An 18,480-nucleotide genomic window follows, 5' to 3' on the forward strand; every position below is an offset into this window, starting at 1 on the left:
TACAAATACTATATTAACTCATTGCCCATTACAGATGTGTTTCTTCTGTACACTTCCACAATGTATGGTGAAGCATGAGTGCACTGACCTAATTTAATTTCTTACACCACTGTTCTTCCCACAATGAAAATAAAAGGACTGTAGCTAATAGCTTCTTTCGAAATGACGTCACACACTCCCTTTATCAGTTTTAGCTGCAGGTGAGTTTCTCTCCGGGTACGGTGGCTTGTGACAGTAACCAAGTCCCTGCGAGGTTGAGGTTGGTGGATTGAGTGAGCTGAGGAGCTCTGGGCTCTTGTGCGTTACAGTAAACAGGTGTACTCACTTAGTTTGGTATCGATATGATTCTACTGGGGGAGCCCGGGACCACTAGGTCGACTAAGGAGAGGTGCGCTGGCCCAGGTCAGAAACGAAGCAGGCCAAAGCCCTGGTACCTCCAGTAGTGGGATAGCGCCTGTGAATAGAGGCTGCAGTGCAGCCTTGGAAAAAATCTAAACATAATATTTCTATAATAATGGTATGGGTTTTTGGTACAACATGTTTAACAGACCATGAACAATCGGATAAGTTAACCAGATTTGCAAAGAGAAAATACAGATTATATTCTTCTGAGGATGGAGAATGATATTGACTCCTAAGGAGGAAATGAGTGAATAACATTGTGCAACAGGACCCGTTGAGAGCAAAATAATCTCGTAAAGTAAAATACAGTTGTGTTCATGATTAAACACTGGATCATAGCCATGTGTTTCCATGGCAACGATGTCATAACGAAACCTCAAATGTCATACAGTGCTTTCAGAAAGTATTCAGACCCCTAGACTTTTTCCACATTTGTTTTTACATTACAGCCTTTTTCTAAAATGGATAAAAAAATTAAAAAAATACTCAGCAACCTAGACACAATACCCCATAATGACCAAGTGAAAACAGGTTTTTAGAAATGTTTGCAAATGTATTAAATGTAACCTTTTTGGTTACTACATGATTCCATGTGTTATTTCATAGTTTGAATGTCTTCACTATTATTCTACAATGTAGAAAATAGTAAAAATAAAGAAAAACCCTTGACTGAGTAGGTGTGTCCAAACTTTTGACTGGTACAGATTATTCCCACTGCTTCAGATGTGATTAACTATATAGGACCATATGATAATGAAATGTCATTCAGAGTTCATGAGCAGTCTGATGGATGGATAGATAGTAAGATTTAGTGGTTTACTGTATATTCCATCATATTATTAATGAAATATCAAACCGTAATTACACATGGAGTTTAAATTTTTTTTTCTTTTCGAATAGTTATTTATTGGTCCACAAAATTCGCATCCTTCATTCTCATGCATTTTTTTATTGTCTTCTGCATTCCCTTATAGAATACAGAATCATCAAGACAATTGGGGAGGGGACATTTGCAGTTGTCTTAAGGACCAAATGTCTAAAGGATGGAAAGTACTATGTCTGTAAGACAGTAAAAGAGCCACTAGAAAGGTAATTCAACTGACAGACCAGCAGAGATATGCACCTTTTAATACAGTCATTAACCTGTCTGGTACAAGTGGGACGCTAGTGTCTCACCTTGACAACAGCCAATGAAATTGCAGGGCGCCAAATTGAAAACAACAGAAATCCCATAATTAAAATTCAATTTTAAAGATAAACTTCGAGAGGGGATAGAGCGGAGAGAGAGAGGGAAGAGAGGGGAGAGAGAGGGGAGAGGGGAAAGAGGAGAGTGAGGAGAGGAGAGGGGAAAGAGAAGAGAAAGGAGTGGGAGGGGAGAGGCGGGAAGAGAAAGAGGAGAGAGAGAGAGGGAGAGAGAACTAGCGCTATGGACCACCTTAGGCATGGCAGTCACACACACACACACACACACACACCCCTGCGTCGTACTCATAGATGATAATCTAGCACTGTAGAACAATACTCAGACTGAGTGTAGCTGTCCCCCCAGTAGCATGGCCTGTCCCTACCCCACACCGTCCTTCTGCACTGCTAGGATGCACCGTGAACGCCTCCCTGCCATTGTATCCAGGACCTGCCACTCACCGTGACAGAGGCAGGTCAGTGGTCCGAAACAGGCTCCATCCCAGAACTCGTTCCTCCCTGACCTCCCTTTACTGAAGCTGCTTTTTATTGGATTTGAGTTAATGTACAGAGACAGACAGAAGTTCAATATAGACAAAGTGCAGATATGTTATGTTTGAATCATGTTCTTATGCCTATCATTGTCTGTCATGTTCACTGTTATTACAATGTGGAGTTACATTTTAGGTGAGGTGACGTAAAAGCATATTTCCGTCTCTGTATAGTCAGCAGTTATATTCTACCCTACTCTGTCTTCTTGTCCCTCCAGCCCAGAGAGGAGTCCCATCAACAAGGCCTTGGACTGTCACATCCTGATCTGTCCTTGTGATTTTCTCCACCAACTCCAGGTGTCTTTTATTTTCCCTGGTGTATTTATCTCTCCTGTCGCTCTGTGCCAGTTCATCTTGTATGATCAAGTCAACCAGCGTGGTTTCCCCGTGCTCCTGCTTTTCTATTCTCTTTTACTAGTCCTCCCAGTTTTGACCTTTGCCTGATTTTCTGGACTTCATTCCCGCCTGCCTGACCATTCTGCCTGCCCTGACCTCGAGCCTGCCTGACCATTCTGCCTGCCCTGACCTCGAGCCTGCCTGACCATTCTGCCTGCCCTGACCTCGAGCCTGCTTGACCATTCTGCCTGCCCTGATCTCGAGCCTGCTTGACCATTCTGCCTGCCCTGACCTTGAGCCTGCCTGACCATTCTGCCTGCCCTGACCTCGAGCCTGCCTGACCATTCTGCCTGCCCTGACCTCGAGCCTGCCTGACCATCCTGCCTGCCCTGACCTCGAGCCTGCCTGCCATTCTGTACCTCTGGAACTCTGAACTGGTTTTGACCTTTTGCCTGTCCACAACCATTCTCTTTCCTATCCCTTTTGGATTGTTAATAAACATCTTGGACTCTAACCATCTGCTTCCTGTGTCTGCATCTGGGTCTCGCCTTGTGCCCTTATATGGACAGCTGCACCATGCTCCCACTGGGTAGTACCAGTGATTTGGTGTTGTTCCTATCTGTTTTGTACAACTTTTGATGACCCACTGTCCATATATTAAGGCAGATTCTACCTGTTTGTGTATGACATCACATTTTATGTTTATGCATATGTATCAATATGTTCTAAACCCGTTAATGACTGAACTGGACATTCAGTCACGTTCCTGTAATACCAGGGTATATCCCTCATACCAACTTATTGAAGCAGCACATAACTGTGTTAGCAGTGAAAATGTATAAACATTATAGATTTGAGAAATGTTATGTGTTTACAAACTAAAGATTCCTTCCTTTTTAACAAAACACTTCCTCTAAAGGCTGATATAACCCACCTTGGAAATAAAGTGAATTTCAATGTTAGAGAGGTAACTGAAACTAAACATGTAGCTCCATAAACATAATATTGAATAAGTATGTCTATGTCTGCAACTGATCCTTTCTTCAGTGGTTATTTCAGCTCAGACCACTTCTGTTTTTCTGAGGCTGAGCAGAGAGAGAGAAAAGAGGTCATCACACCTCACCCTAAAAATAACATAGCTAGTAATTTCACGCTTTTGAAAAAATTATTCAAATCAAATCCAACGTTATTTGTCACATGCGGCGAATACCACAGGCATAGACCTAGCTGTGAAATGCTTACTTACAAGCCCTTAACCAACAGTGCAGTTCAAGAATACTTAAGAAAATATTTAACAAATAAACTAAAGTTAAAAAAGAAAAAAAAGCAACACAGTAAAATAACAATAACGAGGCCACAGTGTTGAGGATTAGCACAGCAGGCGTGTTGATGCATGTCCTTACCACCTGGGGGCTGGCCAGTCAGGAAGTCCAGGATCCAGTTGCAGAGGGAGGTGTTTAGTCCCAGGGTCCTTAGCTTAGTGATGAGCTTTGTGGGCACTTTGGTGTTGAATGCTGAGCTGTAGTCAATGAACAGCATTCTCACATAGGTGTTTGTTTTGTCCAGGCGGGAAAGGGCAGTGTGGAGTACAATAGAGATTGCATCATCTGTGGATCTGTTGGGGCGGTATGCTAAATGGAATGGGTCTAGGGTAGCCAGGATGATGCTGTTGATGTGAGCCATGACCAGCCTTTCAAAGCACTTCATGGCTACTGACGTGAGTGCTGTGGGGTTTTAATCATTTAGGCAGGTTACCTTTGCTTCCTTGGACACAGGAACTATTGTGGTCTGCTTGAAACATGTAGGTACTACAGAATTGGTCAGGGAGAGGTTGAAAATGTAATTTAAGACACTTGCCAGTTGGTCAGTGCATTCTTTGAGTACACATTCTGGTAATCCGTCTGGCCCCCTGGCTTTGTGAATGTTGACCTTTGAAAGGTTGAAGCTAGGGGGCACTATTTTTATTTTTGGAAAAAGAACGTACCCAAAGTAAACTGCCTATTTCTCAGGACCAGATGCTAGAATATGCATATAATTGACAGCTTAGGATAGTAAACACTCTAAAGTTTCCAAAACTGTAAAAATATTGTCTGTGAGTATAACAGAACTGATATTGCAGGCGAAATCCTGAGAAAAATCCAATCAGGAAGTGACTCTTGTTTTGAAACCCCTGTCCTTCTATACATCCCTATTGGCATTTGAAAGGGACATCAACCAGATTCCTTTTTCTGTGGCTTCCCTAAGGTATCTACAGCTTTTAGACGTAGTTTCAGGCCTTTATTTTGAAGAATGAGCGGAAATGTCCACATTGCGTAAGTGGTCTGTTGTTGGCTCTCAGTGTGATTTTTACGCAACACAGAGAGGTAGCCATTTTTCCCCCCGGTCCTAGTGAAAAGCCAACTGTCCCGGTTGATATATTATTGAATAGATATTTGAAAAACACCTTGAGGATTGATTATAAAAAAATGTTTGCCATGTTTCTGTCGATATTATGGATATAATTTAGAATTTTTGTCTGCGTTGTTGTGACCGCTATTTCCGGTGGATTCCTAGGCATAACGCATCAAACTAATGGAGGTATTTGGGTATAAAAAATATCTTTATGGAACAAAAGGAACATTTGCTGTCTAACTGGGAGTCTCGTGAGTGAAAACATCCGAAGGTCATCAAAGGTAAACGATTAATTTGATTGCTTTTCTGATTTTTGTGACCAAGCTTCCCGATGCTAAGTGTACATAATGCTATGCTAGGCTATCGATAAACTTACAAACACTTGTATTGCTTTCGCTGTAAAGCATAATATCAAAATCTGAGACGACAGGGTGATTAACAAAAGGCTAAGCTTTGTTTCGCTATATTTCACTTGTGATTTCATGAATATGAATATTTTCGAGTAATATTTTTTGACTGTTGCACGTGTGACACGCTGTTAGAAATTAGTTAAAACAGATTTAAGTTTGCCTGCCATAAAACCTCTAAGGGATAGGGACTAGTTCCCGCATGTCTGACGTTCCCAAAGTAAACTGCCTGTTACTCAGAAGGATATGCATATAATGGGTAGCATTTGATATAAAACACTTTGAAGTTTATAAAACTGTTAAAATAATGTCTATGAGTATAACAGAATTGATATGGCAGGTGAAAATCCAAAGAAATCCAACCAATTATTTTCTTTTTGAGCTCCCAGGCTCTTTCAATGCAAAGCTATTGCTCATATGTATTTCCGTCTCCCAGATTGCAGTACCTATGGTTTCCACTAGATGTCAACAGTCTTTATACAAGGTTTCAGGCTTGTTTCTTGAAAAACGAGCAAGAACTTGGAGTTTTTCTGAATTGAGCTCCATAAGAAAAGTAGTTTTCAGCGCACGTGAATCAGGGCGTGCTCTTTGTTATTTTCCTTTCCTATTGAACATACTACTTTCCTTATGAAAAATTATAGTTTATTTACATTTTAGAGTACCTGAGGATTAATTAGAAACGTCATTTGACTTGTTTGGACGAAGTTAACCAGTAGATTTTTGGATTCCGTTGTCTGCATGTTGAACGAGTGGATTACTGAAATCAATGGCACCAACTAAACAGACTTTTTGGAATATAAAAAAGGATTTTATCTAACTAAATGACCATTCACTGTGTAGCTGGGGCCCTTGGGATTGCAAACAGAGGAACATTTTAAAAAGTAAGTGATTTATTTGATCATTATTTGTAATTTTGTCACGCCTGTGCTGGTTGAAAAATATGTTGATGTGGGGCGCTGTCCTCAGATAATCGCATGGTATGCTTTCGCTGTAAAGCCTATTGTAAATCAGACAACGCAGTTCGATTAACAAGATTTTAAGCTTTTGAAGGAATGTTTAATATTAATATTACGATTTTATATTTGAATTGCGCGCCCTCCAATTTCACAGGATCTTGTCGACTTTGGTCCCGCTAGAGGGACACCTATCCCTAAGTTATAGTCCCTGGCCACTAGAAGCGCCTCTTCTGGAAGAGCAGTTTCTTGTTTGTTTGTGGCCATGTACAGCTAGTAGAGTGTGGTCTTAGTACCAGAATCGGTTTATGGTGGTAAATAGATGCTATGAATAATCTTGGTAGATAGTGTGGTCTACAGATTATCATGAGGTTATTTCCTCAGGTGAGCAATACCTGAAGACTTCTTTAAAATTAGGCATCGCACACCAGCTTTTATTGACAAATAGACACACACTCCCACCACTCATTTTACCAGACGTAGCTTCTCTGTCCTGTCGATGCATGGAAACCCTGCAAGCTGTATATTGTCCGTGTCTTCGTTCAGCCACGACTCGGTGAAACATAAGGTATTACAGTTTTTAATATCCCGCTGGTAGGATAGTCTTGATCGTAGATCATCCATTTTGTTTTCCAATGATAACAAGTTGGCCAATAGAACGGATGGCAGTGGGGGTTTACTCACTCGCCTATGAATTCTCAGAAGGCGGCCCGAACTCCGCCCCCTTTTTCTCTGTCTTTTCTTCATGCAAATGAGAGGTTTTGGGCCCGTTCCCGAGAAAGCAGTATATCCTTCGCGTCAGACTCGTTAAAGAAAAATCTTTGTCTTGTTCGAGTAGAGTAATCGCTGTTCTGATGTCCAGAAGTCTTCGCTCATAAGAGACGGGACTAGCAACAAAATACGTTTAAAAAAGAAGGTACAAACAAAGTGAAAAAACAACAAAATAGCACAGTTGGTTAGGAGCACAATATTATGTATTTGTAACAGTAAAATTGAAATATCTCCTTGTCTTTCACAGTCTCCCTATCCACAACAGTGACAGATCTAAAGCCTGATGGAACAGTGACAGTCAGGTGGTGTCTATTCACTTTTGATGTCAAGTGTAACTCACACATCATTAGTGGTGTTACACTGAGCTGGTGGATGAGACAAGTACTGATCTGCAGGGAGACTCCAGATACCAGGTCACACAACGTTCTCCCTGTGACTTCACTCTGTGACAATCCAGAGGGAGGACAACAACAGGAAGTGGACACGTCAGCTGACTGAAGGAGGAAAAGTGACGTCCATTGACTTCACCTCCATTAAGGTGAGACAAATTCCCATAGACAGAGATGTATTGAGATTGGAGGAGAACTCTACTGAACCTACCATGATGGCACTAAGAATGCCATGACAAACACTCACAGTTACATTGTTACTATACTTTGTATTCAGTCACTGTTTTATGAAATTGGATGCTCAGTAAAATGATTCTTTATCATTTAAAAGCCACACATTCCAGCCTTCATCAGCAAGCTTCATACAGTACTTGGTGGTAGGACAGTATAAAACACACACACAGTAGTAGTATTCTGTGTCTTCTCCCCTAAACAGAAGGACACTCTGAAGCTGTGGGACTTTGGCTCGTATTAGAGTGTTTACTCCCGCCCTACACAGATTAAATCTCTACACGTTGGTACAGAACCCCAGAGTGCCTCGTAACGGACGGACACTACTCTCACAAGACGGACGTCTGGAGCGCCGGCTGTGTCTTCTACAATCAGGTAATGATTCATTATGTATTAATGGGGTAATAGTATCTCTTCCACTGTAGTACAGGTGTGTATTTGAGAGCTGTAGCCTCCAGTGTTGAGTCTTCAAGATCGTAAGGAACCAAACCAATCACATTATACTCTGACCGACGTACCAATGAGTTTCGCCACTAGGTGGTGCCATGTAGCTAGTTAAAGGGAAGTAGGATCCTCAATTTGTCCCTGTCCCTATTTGTTGGACACAGTGTAACTCATAGCAATAGCATGATTCATTATAGTTCTGTGGTGTCACCTCTATCCACCCTCTTGGTATGACCTCTGTATGACCCCCCCTCCTCTTCCTGCAGCCTCTGGCATCTCTGTTTCCACATCAAACCAGTTGTATTTTCAGAATATTCTCCAAGAATATAATTCATTTCGCTATTTAAGCCCTGAATATCAGCTACCCAACTTTATCAGGAGTTATCCTGAGCCTAGTTGAAATGTGTTTACACAGCGGGAAAGGCAGAAATATATATATTTTTACTATAATCAGCTCGTCAAACATTGACGGATACAAACTTGAAACAACTGATCATGACATTTTAGCCCATGAGGTGAAACTTCTGTTCAGCAGATGTGAGTAACCTGATTGTGAATTCCATATTGTCCATTTTACTTTGACCTGTCCTGTTGTTAGGATATGTTATCTATTAATAAGTCAGCTCATTTTTTACTTGATTGTGTGACATTTAGTTTAGGCTTTTTGATCAGAGAAACCTGCATGATATAAAAAGTGTCCATCTCATTATATTGTCATACATTTAGTCTCCAGTCTGTAAGTTACAGAAAAGGCCACACTCTTTCTGCCATGTCCTATATCTGTTACATGATTTATGTTAGATTTATTTTAGCCTTTTTTTGTATTTTACCCAGCCTTTTTCTCCCCAATTAGATCTTGTCTCATCGCTGCAACTCCCCAACGGGCTCGGGAGAGGAGAAGGTGGAGTCATGCATCCTCCGATACATGACCGGCCTAACCACGCTCCTTAAAACTTCTTGATACTACCCATCCCGCATGCGGGAGCGTAATCATCGCCTCAAATGAATTAGCATAACGCAGCGGACATAAATATCCCTAGAAAATGTTCCTATTCATGAAAATCATAAATGAAATATATTGAGACACAGCTTAGCCTTTTGTTAATCACACTGTCATCTCAGATTTTCAAAATATGCTTTACAGCCAACGCTAGACAAGCATTTGTGTAAGTTTATCATGGCATAATGCTATGCTAGGCTCTGCTAGCAGCAGGCAACATTTTCACGAAAATAAGAAAAGCAATCAAATTAAATAATTTACCTTTGAAGAACAAAGGATGTTTTCACTCAGGAGACTCCCGGTTAGATAGCAAATGTTCCTTTTTTCCAAAATATTATTTTTGTAGGCGAAATAGCTCCGTTTGTTCTTCACGTTTGGCTGAGAAATTGACCGGAAAATGCGGTCACTACAACGCCAAACTTTTTTCCAAATTAGCTCCATAATATCGACAGAAACATGGCAAACGTTGTTTAGAATCAATCCTCAAGGTGTTTTTCACATATCTATTCGATAAAGTATCCACCGGGACAATTGGTTTCTCATAAGAAGCGATTGGAACAATGGCTACTTCTGTACTTTACGCAAGATTTTCTGCGGGAGCCATCATGTGACCACTTGCTCAATGTGGTCCCTTTCGGCTATTCCTCAACAAAATGGATAAAAAGACGTCACAATGCTGTAGACACCTTGGGGAATACGTAGAAAGCGTAAGCTCATTCGTAACCCATTCACAGCCATATAAGAAGTCATTGGCATGCAGGGCTTTCAAAATATGGGGCACTTCCTGTTTGGATTTTTATCTGGGTTTCGCCTGTAACATCAGTTCTGTTGCACTCACAGACAATATCTTTGCAGTTTTGGAAACGTCAGAGTGTTTTCTATCCAAAGCTGTAAATTATATGCATAGTCGAGCATCTTGTCGTGACAAAATATCACGTTTATCCAAAAATGAAAACACTGCACCCTGGTTACAAAAGGTTAACACCCGCCAGTTAAGTCGGAAGCCAGACGCACCAATATCCCGCAGGAAAAACTGTTCAACTGGCGACCGGGGTCAGCTCCAGAAACCAGATCCTCCATCCCCTCTCTGGTCCTGTCAGGTCCCCCACTAAACCAGATCCTCCACCCTCTCTCTGGTCCTGTCAGGTCCCCCACTAAACCAGTTCCTCCATCTGCTCTCTGGTCCTGTCAGGTCCCCCACTAAACCATCCTCTCTTTGGTCCGGTCAGGTCACCACTAAACTAGACCCCATCCTCTCTCTGGTCCTGGCTGGTTCTCCTCCACTAACCAGACCTCCATCCTCTTCCTGGTCCTTTCAGGATCTCCACTTAACCAGATCCTCACTGTGACTGTAGGAGTGGTGTGGACACATGTTTAACTTGGTGAGGACACCTGTTTAACTTGGTGAGGACACCTGTTTAACTTGGTGAGGACACCTGTTTAACTTGGTGAGGACACCTGTTTAACTTGATGTGGACACCTGTTTAACTTGGTGTGGACACCTGTTTAACTTGGTGTGGACACCTGTTTCACTTGGTGTGGACACCTGTTTCACTTGGTGTGGACACCTGTTTCACTTGGTGTGGACACCTGTTTCACTTGGTGTGGACACCTGTTTCACTTGGTGTGGACACCTGTTTAAGTTGGTGTGGACACCTGTTTTACTTGGTGAGGACACCTGTTTAACTTGGTGAGGACACCTGTTTAACTTGGTGAGGACACCTGTTTAACTTGGTGAGGACACCTGTTTAACTTGGTGAGGACACCTGTTTAACTTGGTGAGGACACCTGTTTTACTTGGTGTGGACACCTGTTTAGCATAGCGTGCTACAGACACCAGATGCTTGGATTACAGGCAGCACCACTACGCCTGGCAAGAAACTCTGCTGCAGGTAAAGGTGATAAATGGAGTAGTCTGTAACATTATTTAGAAGGAAGGCTGTAGGCTAAAGTAATTTGGAATGTCAACGGGAAGAACTGGTGGCTATGGTAAGCTAGGCCTTCTACTGCTTCAAATTCTTTATTTTGTCATAGAAATTCTGAATAGGCTTTCAGAAAAAGGACAGACAAATCTATCTTTGCTGCTGACTAGAAGAAGGTTGTAAATTAAATAGGGACAATGCATTCATGCTTTACCTTACATTGTGGAAGCGTAGCCTGAAAACACCTGTAAGTGACAAGTTGGAAGTACTGTATTTTTATTAGTTTATTTAAAAACAGTTTTAGTAATTAATACACATTTTAGAAGAAGAATTGTGCTCATTTTAAGTCTGCTTAGGACACAACTTATTAATGAAACAAAACCAAGGAATTTCTCCATGCTGACGTCATTCACAATGGACAGCAAAAATGTAAAACATCAACGAAGGTTTGCTGATATTTGAATCCCTACTACATAAAGGTTTTTAAAAAGATACTAAAATAAGAGAACACAACTACAAATTAATACATCTTCCACACTATGCACTAAAATAGATGAACATCAGCTTTAAAAACATGTATAATGTCCTCTGTTACTGAATCAATAAAGCTACAGACAGTTTGAAAGTCTTAGTCCAGCACAGGGAGAAGAGTGAGGAACAAGGGGTCATTCCTCCAGGACATGAATCTCAATACCAGAGGCTTCGTCTATACAGAGAACAAAACAACACATCAGACAACATGTCTCACCATTCATTCTATAGCAGACCATAAAGATGAACTAGTTAATAGGGGATTAGATGGACAAGATGACTATGTCAAAGGACTATTTATGACCTGATTCCATTTCAGTTCACACATCTGAAGATCAGAATATGTGAATGTAATGTGCTGTTTGCTCCATGTGTTCTATGGATTGATGGAACCATTCATAATGTTTAGGTCTATACAGTCCTTTCAGATCTGTGAACTCTGATGATGTGGGAGGAGTTAGGAACCTAAATGGAACTGGACCAATGTCTGTGAATCTCACCTGCTTGTGGGGGCAGAGCCTTGGGTGGGCGGATCCTCCTTGTGTGAATAGTGACGATGGCAGCCATGATGGTCAGTGTCACAAAGAGCATGATGCGACTGATGGGCAACTTAACAGCATTACTGGTACCTGAACAATGAGACAGTCAGGGATTAAACACAGTCAATCATTTAGATTGATTTACATGAAAGTAACGTTTGTATCACACAACGATCAATAGAGGATGTTGAGGACCAATATCCATCAGCCAAACACCGCTACAACTTCTCCTCTGTCTGAACACCAACAATCTAGCTGAGTGTTTTAATTTGTGTGTAATGGATTATGATTGTTCACACCATCCACTAAATAATTGAAAGGTTATATAACACCTTAAACCTGGAGTATTGGTATTTGGCTTCACAGAGAAGCAGAAATTCATACAGGAAGAGAGAAGGGTGAACGGCACAACAGCCAAGTAGAAGAGGCTGTACTTCCTGGATAGTAGTGTCGTGGACAGACATCTTTGAATAGTGTATATACAGTTTATTATATATACATCACATTCAACTTGTAAAAAGACCATGGAATTAGCTTATTTGTTACGGTTTTCTTCCGTCAAAGGAGAGTCGGACCAAAATGCAGCGTGGTAAGTTAGATACATATTTAATAACGAAGAAAAAAATGAACAATACAAAAACGACAAACGGAACGTGAAAACCTATACAGCCTATCTGGTGACAACTAACACAAAGACAGGAACAATCACTCACCAAACACTCAAAGAATATGGCTGCCTAAATATGGTTCCCAATCAGAGACAACGAGAATCACCTGCCTCTGATTGAGAACTGCCTCAGGCAACCATAGACTTTGCTAGAACACCCCACTAAGCCACAATCCAAAACCTACGAAGAAACCCAATACACAAACACCACAAAATAAACCCATGTCACACCCTGGCCTGACCAAATAAATAAAGAAAACACAAAATACTAAGACCAGGGCGTGACACTATTATAATGTAGATCTGACTCCATAAGATAAATAGTAACATGCAAGAGAAAATGGTTGAACCATATGCAACAATTATTAGTCGCTTAGCTGACTAAGATGAAATAGTTGTCATGAGATTGGAATTCTAACTAGAATTGTGTTTAATTACATTGTAAAATTACATACAAAGGCATCAAGCTGAAGTTTCAAAGCTGAAGTTTCAAAGCATTAAGAAGCATTACAATACATTATTATAAGCATAGAGAGAGAGAGAGAAATCATAGCCTGAAAGGCCATGCCCCAAAAGTCTATGAGAGGGAGAGAGAGGGGGGGAGGGAGAGAGGGGGAGAAAGAGGACGAGAGGAAGAGAGGGAGAGAGAGAGAGAGAGAGAGAGAGAGAGAGAGAATCATAGCCTGAAAGGCCATTTCCCAAAAGTCCATGGGGTGGAGAGCGAGAGAGAGAGAGAGGGAGGGAGAGAGAGAGAGAGAGATAAAGGGGGATAAAGAGGGATAAAGAGAGAGTGAGAGAGTGAGTCTCACCACAGCAGTTCAGGATCAAAAAATATAAAAAACTGTGAATCTTAGACCTTTTCAAAAGCATCTGAGTTGTTGACCAATGACATTAATGTAAAGTTAACCACCAATCAGATATCAGACCTACAGGATGTAACCTCTGCTCCTCAGAGGTGAGACAATGTGGGATGCTGAGATCAACACAGAGAATGCTGAATTCCTAAGACAACACAGAATCATTTATTGCATTCAAGTCTCACATTGGGCTCTGGGTCGCCCTTCAGCAGTGGAAAACAAACAGGGTGACCACTTTTCATTGGTGAGTAATGGATCCACATCCACTGACTCTGTGTTGCCTGTAGAGTTCTCTACTCAATCTGTTACATCTTTCTCCAGCTCTAGAACACTAGACAAGAAGTTCTTCCTATGAACATGTTTGGGCCTATTTTTACATTACCAGTCTAACACAAGACTAAACTGGTGTTTGTCTTAACAATTACATCAGAACTGTCTGACAAACATATATTCAAGTGACCTTCTGGACCCAGCCTCAAACCCCGTCACAGCAAGGAAAACACAATACCGAGTTCTATGTATCCAGAGGACAGATAAAACATTTACTATATCTGCACACATCATACAGATGGGAGTATTTTACCTGGGACAGTAGAGATGACATCATCACTATCAGTGGTCTTTTCTTCAATATCTAATTCAGTAGGAGATGAACATCCTCTTTTAGTTTATTAAATAACCCATCATCATCCTCATTAGACACAGCAGTAGGATTCAAATCAAATTCATCATCAATCACTAATATCACAAATACCAGGAGAATGAATCAGGTTTGATATCAACTTTAATATCATCACAGATCTTGTGAACTTATTCATATTATAGGAGCATAACAAGAACACATACCTGAGAATGTGGAGGTGAAGTCAATGGAGATCTTCATGTTTCCCTTTTCAGTCAGCGTGCACGTCCACTTCCTGTTGTTGTCCTTCTTCTGGAGTGTCACAGTCAGAGTGATGTCACAGGAAGAATCCTGTGTGTCCTGGGCATTAGTACCTGTTTTAGGGTCCCAGCTGAGACTAAATCCTGACCAGCATGTTCCATGTCCAGTATAGGTGAGCAGAGAACACTGTAATGTCATATTTACATTAGGCTTCAGATCTGTCACTGGTGTGGTGGAGGAGACTGAGAAAGAGAAAAAGGTATACAGTATTTGTTGGTTGTTTTCACATTACATATAATTATTAACACCACACTTACACAGTGACATTTAAACTCTGATTTAAACAGTAATACTCACTAGTTAGAACAGACAGATCAACAGGAGCATCACCTCCATGTTGTGGTCCAGTCTTTGTAAGGTACTGTTGACAGATGTAGAGTCCAGCATCCTCAGCTCTGACATCACTAACATGTAGAGAACAGTTAGACCCTAAACTCAGTCTCTCTGTCTGGTCAACTTTGATCTTTCCCAATGTGACCACTTCAATAGTACCAGTAGATCCATCTCTGTTATAGATCCATACAGTTGAGGAACAGTTTGGATAAATCACATTGTTACACGGCAGACTGACATCATCTCCCACTCTGGAGAACATAGAGAGAGTTTCTCCACTGACACCTGGAAGGAGTATGACATCAGATAATTATTAACTGGTAATACAGATGACATTATATTTCATAGGTTTTCTTATTGATATTCTTCAGTGTGAATAATAGTGTAATATACTGTCTATTATACAATAGTGAAGATAAGAGTAAACAGATACACAAAAGAAATGTCATCATAATATTAGTCAATTGTAAACTGAACTAGTTTGGCCGTGTGAAATAAATGTGTTCTATGATCTCTAATGACATATTCTTACTCTCTCTCCTCTGTCTTACCTGATAGCAGGTACAAAACGGTCACAAGCAATCCCAAAGATGATTGAGGGACATCAGCCATGATCCTCTTTCTCTCTCTCTCTCTCTCTCTCTCTCTCTCTCTCTCTCTCTCTCTCTGTCTCTCTCCTCTGTCTCTTTCTCTCTCTCTCTCTCTCTCTGTCTCTCTCCTCTGTCTCTCTCTCTCTCTCTCTGTCTCTCTCATCTGTCTCTGTGTGTGTGTTTCTCTGTCTCTTTCCTCTTTCAGAGTGTCTCAGCACTATGAGTTTCTCACCATACAGCAGCATCTCTATTCATCACTATAGCATCACTTCCTCAAAGTGGTCATGGTTTTAATCTAGTTTCTGACAACTTGGTGAGAATCCTTCAGCTCACCAGCAGTTGAAGGCCTTCTTCACATGTATGAGAGTCTGTATTAGTGATGCAGGGATTTGGCATTACTGTGGTCATATTCAAGTGGTGGTCGGTGCCGTTTAATTGGATGATTCATTCATATTCCAGTCACCCAGCTCAGTGTAACATTGATAAGTGTATGCTACTACATGATACTAGAATGAATAAACCCCTGATCACATGCAAATACAGGTCACATTCATCGTAGCCATAAACAAACAGCATGATCACTTTGCTTGTTAATTCCTTCTCACATCTCGACTCTCCTCCTCTCACCTTTTCCCTTCGCTTGTGGGATCCAGTGCAAAACACCTCAGCTGTCTGTGACCAGACGACAAAACACTTCCAAGCCAAACCTTCATATCATAACCGCTAACAGCGACACACAGCCTACATCATTGTCACCATATTAGCTAAGGTCAGCCAACATAGCTACTAGAACTAACGTGTTAATAAACCCTCGACAATAATGCTGTAGAGTGTACAGTTAGCAAGGTGGCCCCGGTGGCAATAAGTTAATACAATCAAAAGCTTACCTTGCCTTGGAAGAGTTCCAGTGTTGGACAGCCATAGCCAGCTAGCTAACATAGCACCCCTCTCTGTTTGAGACAGGTGTTTGAGAAGTGTGTTTGAGAAGTGCTAAACTAGCCTAATCAAACATACAACTTAATATAGCTCTCTCTCTCTTGCTTCTCCTTCATTTTAAAGAAATTAATTTGTTCTAAACTGTTCAACTATTGTTCTTCTCTCTCTTTGAGCCCCCTACTCACCACATTTTATACACTGCAGTGCTAGCTACTGTAGCTATAGCTTATGCTTTCAGTACTAGATTCATTCTCTGATGCTTTCTTTTCTTCTTTCTATGCGTCCTACAAAACACGACCCTGCCAAGCCACACTTCTTCTTGACACAATGTTCACCAATGTGTCAGAGGATACACTGTACACATGGTGACCATGTCAGCCTGCATTGCACCCGGCTCGCCACAGGAGTCGCTAGAGTGCGATGAGACGAGGACAACCAGGCAAACCTAACCCAAATAAGTCAAATGACATAGTCAAGTGACATAGTCAACACGTCAACATGACATATCAGTGTAATCAAGTCTCTTGTCTCTCCAGGATTGGAAGTCATTCAGAGATGCTGCTGCCACATCATTGGCACTTCCTACAACTCCCTCCCAAGGCATTCAAAGTGCTCCAGCACAACCACCAGTCCTCTGAACAAGTGTCTAACCCCTACACAGTAACAGTATGATCTGAGGAGTTCAATGTAACACACTGCACTACCAGACATCACAGATCATTCTTGACAAGAGCTCTCAAACTATTCAAATGGTTTTCTCCATCACTAAAGACATTTAATATGACTATTTATTGATTTGGTGCTGTCTATTTGTTGTGTGACTTTGATGACCCACTGTCCGTATATTAAGGCAGATTCTACCTGTTTGTGTATGACATCACATTGTATGTATGTTTCTACATATGTACCAATATGTTCTAAACCTGTCAAGGGCTGAAGTGGACATCCAATCACGTTCCTGTAATACCAGGGTATATTCCTCTTACCAGCTTATAGAAGCAGCACATAACTGTGTTTGTAAAGAATCAGTATAAAAAAGGACAGATGAGTGAATTTCAAATGTTAGAGAGGTGAATGTAACTGCAACCAATAATGTAGATGTACACAGGAGAATTAATATTAATGTCTATATCTGCAACTGGTCCTTCTTTCAGTGCTTATTTCAGCTCAGACCACTTCTGTTTTTCTGAGACTGAGTAGAGAGAGAGAAATAAGTCAAAGTGATGGGTTGTCTTTTCATTTTACCACAGAATATTACTTCACCCTAAAAATAACACAGCTGATCATTTCACACCTTCAAAAGAAGTAGAAAACAACACAAAGATACCGTCGGAACAGTGGACTGTACTGTTTGTATGGGAGTTGACATAGAGACACTGTTTTGGGGGTTTTACTAGATGGTATTACTAGAGGGTATACAGCTATGGATGGAAATACATTTCTCGTAGCAGGTTAGGAGAACGTACAGAGCAGGTTAGGGGATGTAGGATACGTTTGGGAAAGGGGTTAGGTTTATCTTAAATGATCTCCTAACCTACTAAGAAAAGTCACTTCCGTCAATAGCTGTACTCCTAGTTACAACCTGTTTTTGGAGTGTAACTGCAGTAAATGATGTACATAAACAGAATAACAAGTATGTCTATGTCTGCAACTGGTCCTTCTTTCAGCGGTTATTTCAGCTCAGACCACTTCTGTTTTTCTGTTGCTGAGCAGAGAGAGAAATAGATAATGAGAGGAGAGGAGAGGATAAGAGAGGAGAGTAGAGAGAAGAGAGCAGAGGAGATGAAAAGAGAGGAGAGTAGAGTAGAGAAGAGAGGAGAGTGGTGGAGAGAGAAGTGTAGAAGAGAGAGGAGAGCAAAGCAGATGTAGAGGAGAGTAGAGAGGACAGCAGGGGAGAGGAGAGGGGGAGAGCAGAGAGGAAGGGAGAGAGGTGGAGAGAAGAGGAGAGTAGTGGAGAGAGGACACGAGAGGAGAGAGGAGATTAGAGCAAAGTAGAGGAGAGTAGAGAGGACAGCAGAGGAGAGAGCAGGAGCGAAGAGGAGAGGAGAGCGGAGAGTAAGGGAGACAGAAGGAGAGGGCAGAGGAGAGAAGGGGAGAGAATAGAG

General features: G+C 41.3%; 1 protein-coding gene across 7 annotated transcripts in view; it reads right to left on the bottom strand.

Annotated features, from left to right (window-relative positions):
* Positions 1–15,551, bottom strand: part of LOC112217852 — a 71,501-nt gene extending 55,950 nt beyond the window's left edge. For 2 of the 7 annotated variants that reach the window (XM_042300911.1, XM_042300910.1), the window contains exons 1-2: positions 15,401–15,549; positions 14,814–15,134 (exon numbers count right to left, since the gene is read on the bottom strand). In XM_042300911.1, the coding sequence (XP_042156845.1) occupies positions 14,814–15,134; positions 15,401–15,461 (382 nt within the window). In that variant the 5' untranslated portion in view covers positions 15,462–15,549. Of the gene's footprint in view, positions 1–11,248; positions 11,686–12,010; positions 12,140–14,156; positions 14,208–14,419; positions 14,699–14,813 lie in introns of those variants that run through there. The other 5 variants (XM_042300919.1, XM_042300918.1, XM_042300913.1 and 2 more) reach the window with 5 other exon arrangements.
* Between the last annotated feature and the right edge of the window lie 2,929 nt (positions 15,552–18,480).

The sequence above is a fragment of the Oncorhynchus tshawytscha genome, linkage group LG18 (assembly GCF_018296145.1).
Source record: "Oncorhynchus tshawytscha isolate Ot180627B linkage group LG18, Otsh_v2.0, whole genome shotgun sequence".
Lineage (NCBI taxonomy): Eukaryota > Metazoa > Chordata > Actinopteri > Salmoniformes > Salmonidae > Oncorhynchus > Oncorhynchus tshawytscha.